This window comes from Numida meleagris, chromosome 3 (genome assembly GCF_002078875.1).
Source record: "Numida meleagris isolate 19003 breed g44 Domestic line chromosome 3, NumMel1.0, whole genome shotgun sequence".
Lineage (NCBI taxonomy): Eukaryota > Metazoa > Chordata > Aves > Galliformes > Numididae > Numida > Numida meleagris.
In genome coordinates this window covers 248,355-265,768 of record NC_034411.1, presented here as the reverse complement: position 1 = coordinate 265,768, position 17,414 = coordinate 248,355, and the positions used below count along the sequence as shown (strand labels likewise).

At 41.7% G+C, this 17,414-nt stretch overlaps 1 protein-coding gene across 1 annotated transcript in view; it reads left to right on the top strand.

Moving 5' to 3' along the window:
* Positions 229-17,414, top strand: part of EFEMP1 (EGF containing fibulin like extracellular matrix protein 1) — a 50,897-nt gene continuing 33,711 nt past the window's right edge. The window contains exons 1-5 of the mRNA XM_021391390.1: positions 229-364; positions 682-771; positions 860-947; positions 3,823-3,871; positions 4,044-4,304. Of these exons, the coding sequence (XP_021247065.1) occupies positions 864-947; positions 3,823-3,871; positions 4,044-4,304 (394 nt within the window). The 5' untranslated portion in view covers positions 229-364; positions 682-771; positions 860-863. The remainder of the gene's footprint in view (positions 365-681; positions 772-859; positions 948-3,822; positions 3,872-4,043; positions 4,305-17,414) is intronic.

Here is a 17,414-nt window from a genome sequence, read left to right as displayed (position 1 = left end):
CGCGGCCCCGCGCCCCGTCCCTCCCGCACGCAATATGGCGGTGGGGCCCCGCACCTGCCCCGCCTCGGGGTGCCTCGGCCGGCGGCGTGCGGGCGGGAACGCGGGCGCGAGGAGCGGCTTAGGGCCATACCCCATGCCCCTTGCTGCCCCGCCCAGCCCCGCCCCGCCCCGCAGCAGGACTCCGGCCGCCGCGGGGTCGGTAGGGGGCGTCCGGGGGCTCCGGTAGGAGCCGGGACCGTTTCTATTTAGCTCAAGGCCCGGGGGGGGGAGCGGGCGCCGGCACCGCAGCGGAGTCAGCGGACGGACGGGGCCGAGCCGCCGCGGTAGCGTGCCGCCGGGAGCAGCCGCCCCGGCCCCGCCGCAGGTAGGAGCGGGCCGTCTGGCGGGCGGGATGCGCGCCCCGCTGCCCCTCGGCGCCCCTGCCCGGCGGCGGAGCGGGGTGACGGGACAGGGCGGCCCCAGCTCGGCAGGTGCCCGGAGCGGCGGTGGCTGTGGGCGCCGCCCCGGGGTCCCCTCCGACCGTCAGCGGTTCCTTCAGGAAATCGCTTTCCCACCCGAGACGCGGGCTGGCGAGGGTGCCGAGCTGCGTGCTCCTCGCCCGGCGTGCCCTTAAGTGCTGTGTTATTTTAAAGGCGGTTTATTGTTATTATTATTATTATTATTGCTGTGACTGTTTTTCAGCTGGATAAGGCGCAGCGGGCTGGCCGCGCTGCCAGGGCTTCCCCTCGGCTCCCGCTCAGGAAGGGGCTGCGTGCTGGCCGCGGCGCCCAGGTAGGACCTGCGCCGGGCTGGGCGCTGTGTTTTCTAGCAAAGGAGCGCTAAAAATACCGTTGGTTTATTTGTTTTTCTTTCTTTCCAGGTTCATGATGTTGACAGCTATGTTCTTGGCTGCTCTCATTCTTATTACAGTACATTCACAGGAAACTGAGGAAACCATAACGTACACGGTAAGGTTTAATAGAGCGGGAGATGATTACTGCTTTGCAGGGATTCTTTTCTAAATGACCCTTAAGAAAAACCAAATTTCTTGCCAATGCGTAGCATGCGATGCAGAGTTCTTTTGAGTTTGAATGCTAGCCTAAAGCAAGCTGTTCCTGTGCTGAAAGGGGAGTTTACAGTTGAAGTTTGCGAGACTGAGCAAAATGGGCTGCAGCTCCCCGTTCTGAAAAGCTTATCTGTGTGCTGTGCCTGATGAACTGAGCGAAATTATGAAGCTTAATTTTTGTATCTGCCCTCCTAAGGAAAAGGTCCCTAGGACCCTCGTTTGAAGTACGTGGAGCTTGATGGATAATTAGGTCAAACATTCTTCTGTGTTTTCTTTTGGATATTTCAAGCTGTTTATAACAACATAAGAGTACTTAAAAAAAATTCACTGCTCTTAATGAAGAATCTGACTCCTGCAGCGACTGTATGAATGTTAGCTGCCGAGATTGGTTTGACCAGTGGTTTTGCCCACCTTGATGAATGTCTACAAGAAAACTGAAAGCAGATTCTCCTTATGACCAGGTGACAGCATTAGTGATTTAAAGTCCTTTTTGGAAACTCTTAGTTCTAATCTGCTGTGCTCACTCCTTGGCTTGTATAACGCATGTCATAGAAGGAGTGGCAATTACATCGTCTTGGGCTGGTGAAAAAACCCACGTTTTTACATCTGATTACAGCTGTAATCCCTGCAACTTGCTTCATATGGGTGGACCTCTGAATATGTATACAGACATCAGCGCAATGCCACACAAGCAGAAAATTCTGCACACATGCAGAAAGTTAGAGAACCACAGCCAAAGGCTGAGACTGTGTTTTCTGCAAGTAATCCCACTGAAGTCAGTGGGATGGCTCAGGCAAGTAAAGATTGCAGAGCTGGACCTTCTCATAGAAGATGGGGCTGCAGGAAACCTCCAGTGAACATCAGGAAGTCAGTCATGAAATACTTCTAATGCTGGGCTGCAGAAGCAATAGGTGATTGGGAGGACTTCTGTTAGAGACTTCTGGGGTGTTTTTAAGTCCCAGAAACTGAAAAACTAAGTACATTTTGAAAATTTACACTAATGTGGGGATCCTACCCCCTTCTTTTTCAGCATTTGTTACACATTTAAAAAAAATAGCATTTTTGTGATAAGCCTAAATGGTTCTTTTTGTACCAACAGATTTCTAGCTTGCCTACCTGGCTTGGATTCTGGTATTGTTTTCAAAGAGGTCTTAGCATTCAGGTGCTTCAGTGATCACTAGGCTTTTAATCATATACAATTATTCAACAATGAAAATTCGCTGTTGGAAGCTTTACCCTTAGGATGCTACTGTTTCTCATATGCACGTTGTATTCATTTAGGACCAAATCCACTTCTATTGTAAAACTCCCTTCAGCTGCAGAAATAGTTGGACTTGGCTCCTTACTATTAAATAGACAGTACTCCTGTTGTGCATTAACAGGAACTGGGTGATTCAGTAGATGCATGAATTAGCTGTTTTCCTTTGGGTTTGGGTTTTCATAGCTACAGTAACTTTGGTGTTGTCAACTCAGCATGTAGTCATTCCTTTAGAGATTGAGCACTGTAATACACAATTTGCTGTCCACTTACCCCATCCTAACATTGGAGGCTTTTTCTTCCAACTTGCGGCTACATTTGGCAGATTGCTAGTGACACCTGTGAATGAAGAACATATTTTCAATTCTATTGCTGAGTCAGTGTCTGTAACAAGCTTCTCAAAATATCTTGAGGGTAGCACATGGAACCAGTGGATCTCAGCACCAGAAGGTCAAATTTGTCACCTACATAGTTCTCTATGGCAGAGGAGTTGGAGTAACATTTAGCTTGCTCAACTCTGGCTAGATTCATTAATTGACTTGATATTTTTTTCTCTAAGACCATGAAAAGAATATCCTAAGCAGTGCAGGATGCATATGCACCTGCATAGTACAGCAGTTGATTCATTGATGTTTTAAATGTCTGCTGTAGTTGGCAGCATTGTGATACTTAAGTAACTAATTTCTGAAAATTACCGCATTCTAGACACTTTAATGCTTTTGGGCAGAGGGATAACAAAGATATTTTCTTAAACTGCAGGGCAGAATATTTAAAATTCTTCCTGAAGCTACCAGTCTGCGTTGATATGAATAGTGGCTGAGTTCAGACTTGTTTGAATTCTGACAAGTTTTATTTATATAAGTAGTCCTGCTGCTATAAACTCTAACCGGTTATTGTACGTCTCACAATATAAATTGTTCTTCCTAGACTGCAGTTCCTGGAGTCACATGGTTAAAGTGCATGTGAATGAATTTCCAGCTGTCATGGGATCTTTCCTCATTGCTAGTGTGCTAACGGGAGGAAAGATGATGTACAGGGACATAGAGGTCCATTAGTTCCTCTGGCAAACTTGTGTCTGGAATAAAAGATGTTCACCTCTTGGAAGGCAACGAGCCATATCAAAGTTTTTTGTACTTTTTCTTTCATTAGAAGATTTTTTTCCATACTGGTCAGCTGGGTCAGTTGTATCTATTGAACTATTTTGATATTCAGGCAATGACAGATGCTTTAAAACAGAATGTAGCAACAAGACAAGAAAGTGATGCTTTTCCCATCCTCACTAAAGCTTACCTATTCTGCAGACAATGTCTTGGGACCTTCCTGAGATAAAGCTTCTATCTGTACATACTTTTTCTTGTTCCTAATAGCCATTTTTCTAGCTTTCCAAGATATAGAAACATTGCATTTCTCCCAGTGTAAAGCTTGGAGTTCCTCGATTTATGCTTATTTTTTCCCAAATAAAGAATCCTGCGTAGCACAATATTTTTACCGATGTTTTCTTTCCTCTTTTTATCTCTAGCAATGCACAGATGGCTATGAATGGGATCCTGTTAGGCAACGGTGCAAAGGTACAGTAAATCATTTCCAAAGAAAATCTTGCTGCTGGAATTACTTCAGTACTGTCACATCCCTGTTTTAAACAAGGAGTGTGCCCGCATGTCTCATTGTGTTATTTGTATTAATGGCTGTTGCAGAGGATTCAACTGTTTAAAGCATGATTTGTGTTGTTGCTAACCGCAGATATTGATGAATGTGAAATAGTCCCAGATGCATGTAAAGGTGGGATGAAATGTGTTAACCACTATGGAGGATACCTCTGTCTACCCAGAACAGCCCAAATTATTGTAAATGAGCGAGAAGAAGCAGCAGCTGAATCCACTAGTGGTCGAAACAACGTCATTCGCCGGACTCCGGCTGACCCTCACCGTGCCCCTCCAAACCCAACTCATCAAATTCAGTGTGCAGCTGGGTATGAGCAAAGTGAGCACAATGTGTGCCAAGGTAAGCAAGCTGCCGTGTGTTTTACTTTCAGTATAACTGCAGTGTACGTGATAACCAACCGAAGGCTGGAAAATGACAGCTTAGATCTTTGAATTTTTTAGGAACGTATCTGTACGCCATTAAATTGGACACATACACACCTCCTCAAGGAGGTAACAGGTTACACAGCAGGGCGTACTGCAGACAACTTCTAAAGATTTGCAAAACTGTGTTGTTGGTTTTTTTTTAGTAAGTTGATGCTGAATGGAACAAAAAAAAGCGTGAGCTCTTGCTTACATCAGACTGTAATGCAGAACAACACAGTGTTTTATGTCACTTGTACATGCATGACACATTTCTCAAGTGGTAGGAACCCAACATCTGAACATCCTGTGCTCTTCTGATCTCTGTGGAAGTAGTCCTGCGCAGACCCTGCCAGCTTATTTCCAGTCATAGTCTAGCCACTCTCTGAAACTATGGCAATGAAGAGTTTTCATCTGGGTGTACATACACTGCACCCTGTGCCAAAATTCTCAGAGTATTAGCAATGTTAATTGTATGCGTTCAGGAACCAGACTCACAAGCACTACTGTAAACTAAGACTGTTTCATTTATTATTTTATATAAATAGTTTACTCTTATACTTGCTGAAGTAACAGATGTTTTGTCCGCTGTTTTGTTTTCTTTCATAAAAATATATTCTGCTCCTTGTTCATAAACTTGGCTTTTAAGCATGCTAGTGGGATACCCATGCAAACAGAGGGCAAAATGTGACCCCGTGGTTCATCCTTTCCATTTCTGTGGTCCTTAACAGTATAATCATATAAAATAGTACATGAGTGACTATAATCAAGGCATGCCGTATTATACAGTGGTAGTTCCTTTCTCTTTGGTATTCACGTATATGGAACGTTATTTATCACCAGTAAGTAAATTCCCTCTGCTTCTGAAGCATAGTAATCATCATGGAGACTGGCTAAGTTGTTTTCATGAGCAAAGCCTTGGAGTTGCATTTCTAGTTTATCTGATAATGCTCAGCATTTCTGTCACCTAATTCAGGAATATCAGGTGAAGAGCCTGCCAGGGGAGGGTCAGTATTGTGCTATCCCTTTAATCCCAAGTGTTAATTTGGGTGGGGCTATCAGAGAGAAATTAATGCCAGGGATGGCAAGTTATTTTTCCCCTAACTCAACTTAGCACAGCACTAGCAGAACCAAGTAGATAGTGCTGAACTCCCGCGTTTGATCCAGCATTAGCCACTTCAGGTGATCCTGCGGGACTACACAAACTCATCTTCGCTGGTGAATTACGCTTAAATGTTGGCAGTTGGCCACTTAGCACTGCTCTTTTATAATGCTTGCGGATAATGCTCTGAAAATTGCAAGCAGGAACATCACTTTGGCTGAAATGGCTTTAGGCGTACTAAGAAGTGATAGTACAGGAAAGCTTAATGGCCAATGGTGCCAATGCTTTCGTATGTTCTGAATAAAGGTTGTGCGACAGGGTTAATTTAGACACTGATAAGCTGCTAGGGTTTTTGTTTTGAGAAGTGATACATTATTATATTTTTTTCTCCATGCTTTAGTTTCCTGAAAGTTGAAACTAAATATTTATATTCACTTTACGAATCTGTGGTTAATTTATAATAACAACTAACTGTTGTTGTTAGAGTACCAGAACTTCTAACTAACAGACATACAAACTATGGTGAAATCTTGAGCTTTACTGAGTCAGAGTTTTGCTGCTAATCTCCCTGTGCCAAAATTTCATTCTGAACGCAGAAAGTATGGAAATATTACTGCTTAAAAGCTGAAATATATTGTGCTGAATGAATTCCAGCTGGAGAAAATGTAGTGGATAGTGTGCTTGAAAGAAAGGATAAAAGACTTTAGGAGCACTTAAAGCATGCATTCAACTTCGTGATCTTCACTACTGAAAATATCTTATAAAAAAATAATCTTGATCAGCAATGGTCCCACTGTGGTTTTATTTAATTATGGTTAAAAGACTTTGCTATGATAACTGCTTGAGGCTCCTAGGGAGTGTAACTTACACATATAGTCACACTTAAGCTTGTTTTATTGTTTAGTAAATCAAATATGAAGCCCAGCTCCTTCTAATTGTTTGCAGATGTATGACATTTTCCTTCCAGTCCAGCAGCACTAAGTATTTTATAACCAATGTGAAAGTGTGGAGACCTCTGTTTAAAACAATAACATGCTCTAAGGAGCTGTATTACTGACATCATACTAGAGTAGTAGGGGCCTCCTGTTACAATACGTTGTCCATTCCCTTTTTTAAACATTGAATAGTGAGAGTACGATAGGCCAAACACGTGTTGGGTTTTGTGCTTGGAATAAACATGCAGAAATGACATTATTCATGTTTGACTAAGTAGCTTCAGTAACGTGCTAAGCTTCACCACTAGGCAAAGCATGATACTGTATGGCCAGATCCCATTTCTATTGATAGGATAAACATTCTGGAAAGTGAGAGATTCTCTGCACTTCTTAATCCAACACGGCTATGTGCTTGAGCTACAAGAGAGTTTTAATACCTTCTTAACCTCTGACCTGAAGAAAACAAGTGAAAGTTAAAGTATCTATCAGTGTTTAGTACTTTCTGGCTCTGATTTACGCTGGTATTTATTAGTGGCCACATAGCATGCTAATAGCACAGATGGCAGATTGGCAGCAAAGCACGTGGTCTTGAAGAAGACAAAGCCACAGAAATAACTATGATGTATGTATGTTATACGTGAAGGTCATTTTTATATCTCCTCTTGATCCAAAACACGTGCTTGTTTAAGTGTGGTTGTCAGAAGTGCAGGTAGCAAAGCTCTGGGAAGTTCTTAGCATATTGTATCTGAAACAGTAGGTGCTTGGAATCTCCAGAATTGATGAGAAAGCGAGGGGAGTTGATTCTGGAGAAACGTTTCCTACATGGAAAATCTACAAAGTGATTGAGATTCAACGTAAAACAATTAAATGCAGAATTTAAGATAATGTTGACCCCACCCTAGCTCTTAATAGCTTCCTCTTCACTGTCACTTCTACAACTGCATTTAACTTGGTCGCCAGGTTGATTCCCATATGGCACCTACCAGCATGTTCAGGAAACCACTTGTATATTCTCACCTGCCAATAGGAGAGTATCGTTCACTTTGGGAAAAGCCAAAAGCAGAATAAGAAATATTTTTAAATAAATTACTGAGTTAGACAATATACAGGTACTTTTTTGCCTCTGTATAAACAAATACTTGAACTCTGTTGCCTGCCTGCGGGACTGAATTGTTGTTAGACTCTGTGTGATTTGAGTCTACTCTTATTGAAATCAAAAGAAAATCACCCAATTAATTCAATTTTGTCAAATCTAGCCTGCAAGAAGCTATGAGCTTTTCCTGAAATGTCATAACACTTGCATGGAGAGGGTAGGGGGGAGAAAAGGGGGTAGGAGAAAAAGAAAAGGTACCAAGTAACTTGTGAATTTGAAAAGGGGCTGTCTGTTCTGGGCTGTTTGTTTTGCCTTCCTATCACGCTGGCAATACAAGCCATAAAGCAATCATTTACATATTTATTTGCTCTTCAGACCACCCTCATTAGTTTAGCTTCCTATATTTCTGCAGCCCTATATTCAGTCTCCTTGTAAGCTTTTGCACTGCTGTGACTGTAGAGTACATGGAAGAGAGGCTGTAATATGACGATCAGTGCTTTTTATTGGAAAAAAAAAAATGGTGCATTTATTCCAGACAATTCTGCCCAGACTTGGTTATTTGCCTTTTATTTCTCCCATCTTTGTGGAGGGAGGGAAGGAGTTAACATTTTTTTCTGTTCTGTGTTTTTTGTGGTTTTTTTTTTTCCCCTCTGCAAAATCATTTTAGGGATCCCTTCGTAAGTAGGGTTCAGGGAGGGGGTTAGTTCAGCTTTCTGATACTTTCCAAAGTATCTTATACCCAGTCTGGGCTTTTATCTTGAGAAGTTATGTAAGTCTAAAGCTAAATAAGTCTAAATTTTGCATCTCTAGATTCCCTCTCCAAGGGAGAGAGCAGCAAGGGGAAACAGCTCACAATATTTTGTTTTCCATACAGAAATTACTTTCCAGAAGACCTGTATGTGCAAGTAGCATGCAAAGAGCATAAACTACGAATGGGCTAAATACATCTGTGCTGAGCCCAGCTCTTTGCAGAACCAGCCCCAGCTGGAGAGCCTTGCTGTGCCTCCGTTTGGGCACTCTTTCTTGACATTTTGGCTTGGGTATAGAGTACACTTCTGAAACACACCTCCTAATGAGCTTCCCCTTACTGTGCTTCAAGCTGCCCCGCAGAGCAGTCTTGGAACACGCAATCCCAATCCTGTTCAGATGAAACTAAATCTGAAATGCACTGCAGGAGTGTTGATAATACTTCACAGCCACTAACAAGCATTCAGGCTCCAGGAGCGCAGTAGAGCAAAAGCCTAGAGACCCTCAAAAAGGAATATACTGAGATACAGGAGTGCCTACACCAGCTTCTCATTTGTTCCCGTTCTCCATGACTATTAGGTAATGTAGACATAAGTAAAATGCACAACAAGAACATACCTCTAAGAATGTTTTAGGCTGGCCCCAGAAACGTTCTGGGGAGCCTTTTGTAAAATGATGCTTGCAGTCAGAATTCAGTGCAGCATCCCTAATTTTCTCCTTGCATTTAAGGAGTACTTTTAAATTACTTTTGGGATGACTTTTAAGTGAGCCTGTGTTGAGTTCTGGAATTGTTACTCTAAACAATTTCTTTAGTTGGAGGAAGGGGTGAGGAAAAGAGCTGTGGTAGGAAAAAATAAAGTCTAGTTATTTTAGGAAGACAATCCAAAGTAAGAATACTCTAAGAATTGCCATTAGTTCATCAAAGTGCTTATGCAAGCAAAGTTCAGCTGTGCGTGTTCGCTGCAGTACATCAGCAAGTGGAGAACAGTCTGCCAGCAGTAGCCACCCTAAGAGACTGACCTGGTTATACATGCCATTTGAATGCTAATTCCTTGGAAAAGCCATAGGAATTTTGCAGATCTGAGAGAATCCACAGAAGAATACGACCTGACATTTTCACAGCTCTTTGTACAGAGTGTTCATAGAAGCCAATTAATTTCTTGTACATTTGGGTACATCACGCAGAGATCGTCTTTCATCAACCTATCCCAAACCAACAGTTCAAGCTGTTAATCTGAGAAAATGTTGCAAAGAGTCCTTTCTGGAGCTTCCCCTCAATAGTCATGAGGGGCCAGAGGGGAGGTCACAAGAAACATCTTGTTCTGAGGGCCCGAGGGCCTGTTTTTGGGCATTTTCAAGATTTGGCCACTCTAAATCATCTTCCCATCTGTGCTATTTGCACAGCTGTGAGTGTCATGTCAAGACCTTGGATAGATATTCTCTGTTCTGTCTGACCATTTTACTGTGAACATCCATCACAAGCATAAATACTAGCAGCTGCTTCACTTCCTTTAGTTGCTTACTGCTTTTCCATTATTCTGACCCCTGCAGGAATATGCTGAGTATGTTGCCATTAAGATTCATACCATATGCTAATCATGCCAAATGTCCTAGATTCAGGCAGGCTTCTGAAAGCTGTATTTACCTTAGCTTCTTGAATTGTGATTATGCAAGCAATCACTAGACTTCAAGTTAAGGAAACTCGCTAGCAATTCTCATGATTTCTTGTTCAAGAAATATGGGAATGTAGAGTGGTCGCGTTGACTGTCATACTTTTGGGTTTAATTTGTTGATTGTAAAGCCTGTTGGCTTAGCAGCACTGAGGAGGCTAGTGCTTTGACAGGCAAAACATAGCAAATGTATTCAGAAGGCATAAAGGAAGTCCAAGCCTTCAGCCATCTGTCCTCCTTCAGAATGTCAGGCTGCAAGCTGGAGATCTTTTTCATAACACAGTCAGGAAAAACATCAGCTAGCAAAGGGGAAGAGCATGCTTATGTCTGATCCCACCTGGGCATCACAGTATATCTGGCACCCTGTTAAAAGGCACAGAGTATTTAGATAGTTCCTTTGCAAGGGACTTGCTGCATGTGTTGTAAACACTTGGTCAGAAGCATCCTAAAAGTCAATAAAGTTTACAAGGAAAGATAACTGTCATCTCTTGCATTTGACAGCGTTAGGTAGCGTGAAAATGATTGGTGAGAGTGTGGGCTAGGTTTGGGTCCTCATTGCAAAACTTGCTCTTAAGGAACTGAGGCCTGCAGAGTTGCAGTGGTACAGAGCTTCCACAGCAGTGACAGCAGGGTGAGGCCGTTCTAGCAGCTGCTTTTGGTACCTTTCATGGATAATGTTACAGTGATACCATTGTCACTGTGCATGGGTTCTTTCTCCCATACTTTAATGAAAGAGTTATAGCATTATTCTCTGTTTCTGTTTGCAGTCATCTGTCTACTGTTCATCCCAAACTACTGCATTATAGTTCTTTAGCTTGCTGTTTGCTTAAGGTAATTTTCTGTTCACCAACATTTTCTCCTATTTTTACACCAGATTCCTGCTTCAGATTACTTAGGCAAGACCTCTTTCATTTTGTAGTATGTTGTATTTAAGTTTGGGTTACACTCAGTTATCCCTAGATGCATCCCTAGGGCATCCCTAAAAGATCACAGCATTACTGATGGATACTTTTTAAAGGTCCAAGACATTTCTAGACATTTCTTGCACATCTCCAATGTGCAAGATTGCAGAGTTTAGCAAGCTGGAGAACTAATTCAAGAGCAGAAGTTCAGAACTGCTATTTTTGTTATTTTATTCTCTTTCCAAGTGATTTTCTTCATTTCTCTTTGATAATGGCTAAGGAGGATGATACCTACTACCTGCACTTGCCTTTCTATATGTGCCAAAATATTCCTAAAGGAGGAAAAAAACCACCCACAGGTACAGAAGCAGTCTGTTTGATTGCTCACCATACCATGTAGTGATGCCTATGTTTCTTTGCATATCCTTTAGTAAGGATAAAATAAAAAGTAGTCTGCTGTACTGTAGCTAAGTGAACCAATCTCAGTCATTATTTGAACTTACTGTGTGTTGTTCGGGCCTGCTCTTTTGACATTTTTCTTTGTCATCCAGGACAGTGAGAACATAGGACTATACCAGGGAGATACTTTTGGTCTTTTAGAAAGCACAATAAAGAAGTAATTTTGGATTTCACCTTACTAGGTTGCATCAGAACATATTGATATATGTGATATAGTTGACTATTCTTGTACAAAACTGTCATGGCAATTCCTCTGTCCTCTGTGTTAACTGAGTAGGAGCTTTTACTTTTTATTGGTGGATTTTATATAAGGTGAGCTTGGCCTTCTCCTTTCAATACGCTTCAAGAACATGTACCCTCATTTTCCCCTCTGTGAGGCTTTTGGAGCTATTTTTTCCTGGATCATTGTCATACTTGAAGCATCCTGTTGGCTGGAAGGGCCTTATCAAAGGGAAGTTTGCCACGTACCTGTCAAAGTTCAGGTGCTTCTATCCACAGGACCCAAAGATTTGAACTCGGCCATTAAGATCTCTTCTCCCTGTAGATGACAAGAACATATGGGATAAGTAATCAACCTGAATAAGGTTTGTGAAGAAAAAGCTTGACATTTCAGAGGTAGTAATCTGTTCTCATCTTCAATTTGCTAAGCTTTTTCTTAGTATCCAAAAAGCAATAATTTTAGATAAAAAGCTATGTGCCATAATTCAATATAAAGGAAAAAACAGAAGACACGCTAAATACACAAGAATCCTGTTGGTACCTTCTTTCATTTACACTTTACTAAAAATACAAGAGGGATTTGCAAATTACGGAGTTACGAAATAGTTTAACATGCATGCAGTTATCATAAAATACCTTTTATGCTCATTCACATTTTTGTCTTTCATTTGCTGAACTGAAAACCACGTTAATCATGTTAAATCATGTTTGAAGTTGTACGTGTAGCACAGAAATGACTAATTTCTGTTTTGTATAATTACACGGTAAAGCCTCTGGCTTTGAAGCTGAAAAAGGTACTAAGAAAACATTTGTTAGGCACACTTTTATAAATTACATTGCTCAGAAAAGGTTCCTGAAGCACAGAAATGAATTAGACCTTTTCTGGCATAATATATCCTAATTTCTTAATTAAGCATTTTTAGAACTAGATATTCAGTAGACCTTTACCTGTTTGTGAATATCTTAATGAGTAACTTCACCATAGCTATTTTGCTTACTAAGTCATTCTCCAGTACAAAGTTTTTGTTGCACTGTTAGGTTTTTTGGTTATGGTTGTTTTTTGTGGTTGGTTGGTTGGTTGGTCTGTGTTTTAATTTGGGAAGCTCTGAATCTGTCTTTATTACCTCCTAATTAAAAAATTCTGCCCTTTCAAGGGACATATCTAGGCATTGTTTAAGTCCATCTGAAGCAGTTCTAAAAAGGAGAAAACATGGCTTTCTCTTCCAAGTTGGATTTAATCTGGAATAAATTTCTACTCTAATGCGTGACCCGGTACAATGTGATATAAGCAAATGTGACATTGCACTTGAGGGTGTTCGGTCCATGTCTGAACAGATGTTCAGTGTAGTTTCTTGAGTACAAGCAGAACTTGTTCCAGGATTTTCATACGCATATGCATGCGTGGACTTTCTGTTAACAGGTAACTGGTCATAATGTGTGCATTCAAACTTCAGTAGATAGCGAAAGCAATGGAGAGCACAGTGATTTCAGAGTTTCAGGAATGAAAGGCTTAATGAATATTTCTTGTCCAACACACCAGTAAGACCTTCAGCCTGAGCTTTCGACGTAACTGATGTCTGTCCACCCATGAATTTTCTTTCAGAGAGAATGGCTTTTTTAAAAATGAGTACTGGCCAATAGAAAAGAAAAACTTTGGCAACTCAGGTAGCAATATTGCTCTATTAAAACTGGTGTCTATACAAAGAAAATCTAGAAGTTTGCTTTTCACATTCACAAGATTTAAAGACATTAGCTAAAAAAGACATCTGTGGGATAAAAAAATAACATGCAGTATGGACACTCAATTACTGAGCATTTCTTAGTTCTTAGCATTAACAACTTCAAGGGAAATCGTGATCGATACTGTAACAGTTGCTTGTCCTAACAGAAATAGAATTGGAAAATGCAAGTACTTTTGAGGGGTAACAATTTTCTGTATGGTTTTAGAGATGTTGCCTATAAGCTAACATTTAATAACAGACTTGTGTGGAGGAAAATGAATGGAACATAACAAAATGAGCAGGAGGGCAGGTGGGATTTCAGGTAACTTGACCTAGGTTAGAAAACTATCCTGATCAGAATGATGGGAAAAGAAATCTCCTTCTCACTGAGCTATAGTGGAGAAGTTTGTGCTTCTGGGATGCATTAGAAAAGAGCTAGAATTAAACAGAACGTGCAGAAGCAACAAACACAGCTCAGTATTTGGAGGAATTTCATCTAAGCTGATAAGGATAGCACCATTTTAAGAAATAGACAGTCTTTGTTGAGTACCTAACAGCTGTTCTACATCAGTTTCAAAACTGTTTTGTTTTGCACCTGTATTAACAGATCTTACTTGTACTTTTCCATCTTCTTGTATTCAAAGCACTTTCTCAGTAGGTAAGTGTGTTTTCAAGGTACTTTCTTATCATGAAACACATTTACACAGCTTTTAGATGATAGATGTGAACCAGATAAAACCATGTATAAGCTGTCACACTTGGAATTAGTTAAACAGTATTTCAATAGACAGCATTGCCATTAGTGCATTGTCATGTAAGAAATAAACAAAGCTTTGGAGTACCCAACTATCTGCCCCATAGGCTGTGGAAGATACATTATTACTTCATTCCTTACAGAAGTTTTGGAAAATAAATCAGGAAGGTGCACAGAATCCACAGGTAATTCCTAAGCATAAAGGAAAAAGAGATCATGCTCATCCAAAGTCACTCTGCTCGCATATACTCTGTGTCTAGATCTTCCTTAATCTTACCTGGCTTAATTTATAAGATCAGGACAGAATTTCTTTCCAGCTCACTCCTTGTACGCTCCTCGAGTAGAAAAGACAAGGATAGCTGCAAGACCTTAATTAAAGATAGTGCCAACATTTGTAGGCCTAGCACAGAGAGCACTGGACAAGCAGGTAAAAATGGCAGATCTCAGTCAGCAATCTGTAGTGCTGGGTGCTGCACTGCATCCTGAGGTTTGCAGGAGCAGGAGAGCATGACAGCTCAAACGAGCTGTAGGCTTGTGTACTGAATACAGGAGAAAATCACCTGTTTGTCCATGATAAACACTGTTGACCATTATTTAAACAAGCTAAAAAGTATGTTTGTAAATTTTAATGTTATGCTGTGCGTGAATGATTTTGAGGAGAGGTCTGCTTTTTATTTTTTAGTTCCAAGATACAGACTATTCCTCTATCAGAAACTGTGGCTCTGTATGCCTATAAAAGGGAAAAAATCTCACTTTCTAGTATGTATCATCATGAAAAGTTTGCTTCGTTCTGTATTTAAATTAAAATGTTCTTTCCACTATGATTAAACTCAAATTTCTGTATTCACCGTGAAGAGAATCTCTTCCTTACTATGTATGCAGATTTATAAGGCTCCAGGCACCTTTGAAATAAATTGAAAGCACAGTTATGTAATAAAGCCAAAACCAGAAACTAGCCAAGGAGATCCACCCAGCAACACCCTCGAACACCCTCGGCTTCTTCCCCTAAGCACAGCTTTAGAGCACTGGTCTTGATCTTGTCTCCGCTTTCTCCACCCTTGTGAAAGCTTCCTGGGGGATTCTCCAGCCAGCAGAGAAGCCAGAGCTTTACGAGCGGCTGCTTATGATGCAGAAACAGTTCGTTTGCTTGATTTTCTTACCTTGCAAAAGGCTCATAAGGAACACGGCTGTTTGTAATACTGCTCAGCCCGTTTCAAGGAGTATAGTGAGAAACAGGAGCAGCTCATAGCTGGAGAGAATAACTTAGGGAATGAGGAGAGATTGTGATGGCTGCAGAAAGAGATGAGAAGCGTGGCAAAACCATACAGAAATAAAGGGGTTGTGAAAGCAGACTTGCTCTGTTCTCCACGTTGCAAGATGACAATTCAGAATTTCATTTGTGAAACTGAAAGGCGGTATAGAAGGACGATCCCAGAAAAGGAAGCAGTTCCTGAGCTCCCTGCTCTAGGATACAAGTGAAGCCAGGAGTGTAAGAACTGGATTGAACAAAGCTCTGGACATTCCCTCCAGTGAGACTAGTCAGGAGTTTAAATAAAGTCTTTTGAAAGGGCCAGCAAACCTAATGAAATGCTCAAGGGAATCTATAAATATTAAAAAATGTCAGGATGAGGTTAATTGTTGGCAGCTAGAGTGGCAATATCTGTATCCTTCTCTGAGACAGCTCATGCTGACCACTTTGAGAACTGATCTTCCAGAGTCAAATTTTCCATCTTTGCGGTGACTCCTACCTGTGGTTTAAGCACAAAAAGCCCCTTTCCCAAAGCTTTGATTAATCCTTCTGCTGGACATCAGAGCTGCAGTGTCCATCCCTTGCCCTACGACCTCCAGAAAATAGAGATATCAAAAAGATACTAGGAGTTGGTATCAGAACATTTTCATTGTAGGAGTCACTGTTCTTCCGAGGAGAAACTTACAGTATTGAAACGGGGTGACATCATTTTGTGTTGTTGTGGCTGTCAGAGCTCCATTTTTCTGGACAACTTAAACTTGTGGAAGGGTCCTGTCCTGCTGGAAGCAGCTCAGCGGTGCATGCACTCGCACACGTTGGCGAGCACGTACTTTACTCAACACTGTTGCTGTGTTTAGCGTTATATTTGGGACAAAAGCAGCAGCTTCTTATATCATTCTCTGCATTTGATTCTTTGTGTTAGTATCTGTCATGTCCAACCTAGCCAAAAACTGGCCTCAGCAACTTCTGGCTCGTAAGAGGCTGTGGGAGCCCCGGGGGCTCCATACAAATGCCTCATCTGTGACCAAACAGGGGCTGAGGAGCCATTTCACAGCGCCTTGTCCTCAGGGTGGAGTCTCACTCCTCCAACAGCTATGAGCGGTAGGCTGAAAGCACGGTATTAAAGAGACCAACGGGACCAATTGGGATTTTCACAGATTGAATGGCCACTCGGGGGCTTCGGCCAGAAAGAATGATCCGAAGCGTCTAAAAGTATGAAAAAAAAATGGCATAAAGTTGACACACAAATGTTTTTTTGTGTTTGGCCGTAACGTCCCACGTGAGATGGGACTGGAATCTGCCTGGATCAGCTCAGGACTGTCCTTGCAGAACACCGCAGAGGCTCTTGCATGCACCAACTGAAGCACGCTCCAGCTTTATGGCATAAAGTTACAGAACTGCCTCTGTCGCAGAAACTCAGATTCAAGGCAGCATTACTGTCCCACTGGGAGGCAAATGGGATGGGTTGGATATACAACAGCCCTTAAAAACTGGAATGATAATATGCACGTTTTTCCATGTCTATCGTTTGCCCTTAATTTGAAAAATTAAATGCTTATGTCCCATTGTTAACTATTCTTAGCAAAGATTTCGCAATCTAGCTCCGTGATGACCGAACGGTTTCCTTAAGTTTTTTTGCTCTCCCTTTGCAGCTGCCCTGAATTTCAGGTTGGTGTATGAGCAGAATCGTAGATGAACTCAGCTGGGAAGGGACTTCCAAGCAGGGTCAGCTCTGCGGTCAGACCAGGTTCATCAGACCCTCAGATAAGGGTGGTTATCCAGCCAGCTCCTAAAAACCTCTGTGGGTGGAGGGTGCGCGGTCATTCTGGGCAACCCATCCCTCTCCTTGACTGCCCTAATAGTGAGGAGGGCTTTTCCTGACCGGTCTCTCCTTTAAACTCTTAGACAGGCAGAGACATGCTAAAGATGCAGAGACTTCCTCCTTTTTTCCATTTTTCATTTTACTATTGGTCCGTCGGCTTTAGTTATCAGACTCTTTAGAATTATTATTTCCTTATTATTATTTCACCACACAGAGGGTGCCAGTCACCAGTGGAAGTTTGCTTCTGGAAGGCACTGGAGGCAACGACGCAGCAGAAAAGCTTGCCTGAGAAAACCTTCAATCTCAGTACTTTTTAATGTTTGTCTTGCATTCCTTCTCCTTTACTCCGTATTTTCTTCCATGAAATGAAAAAAT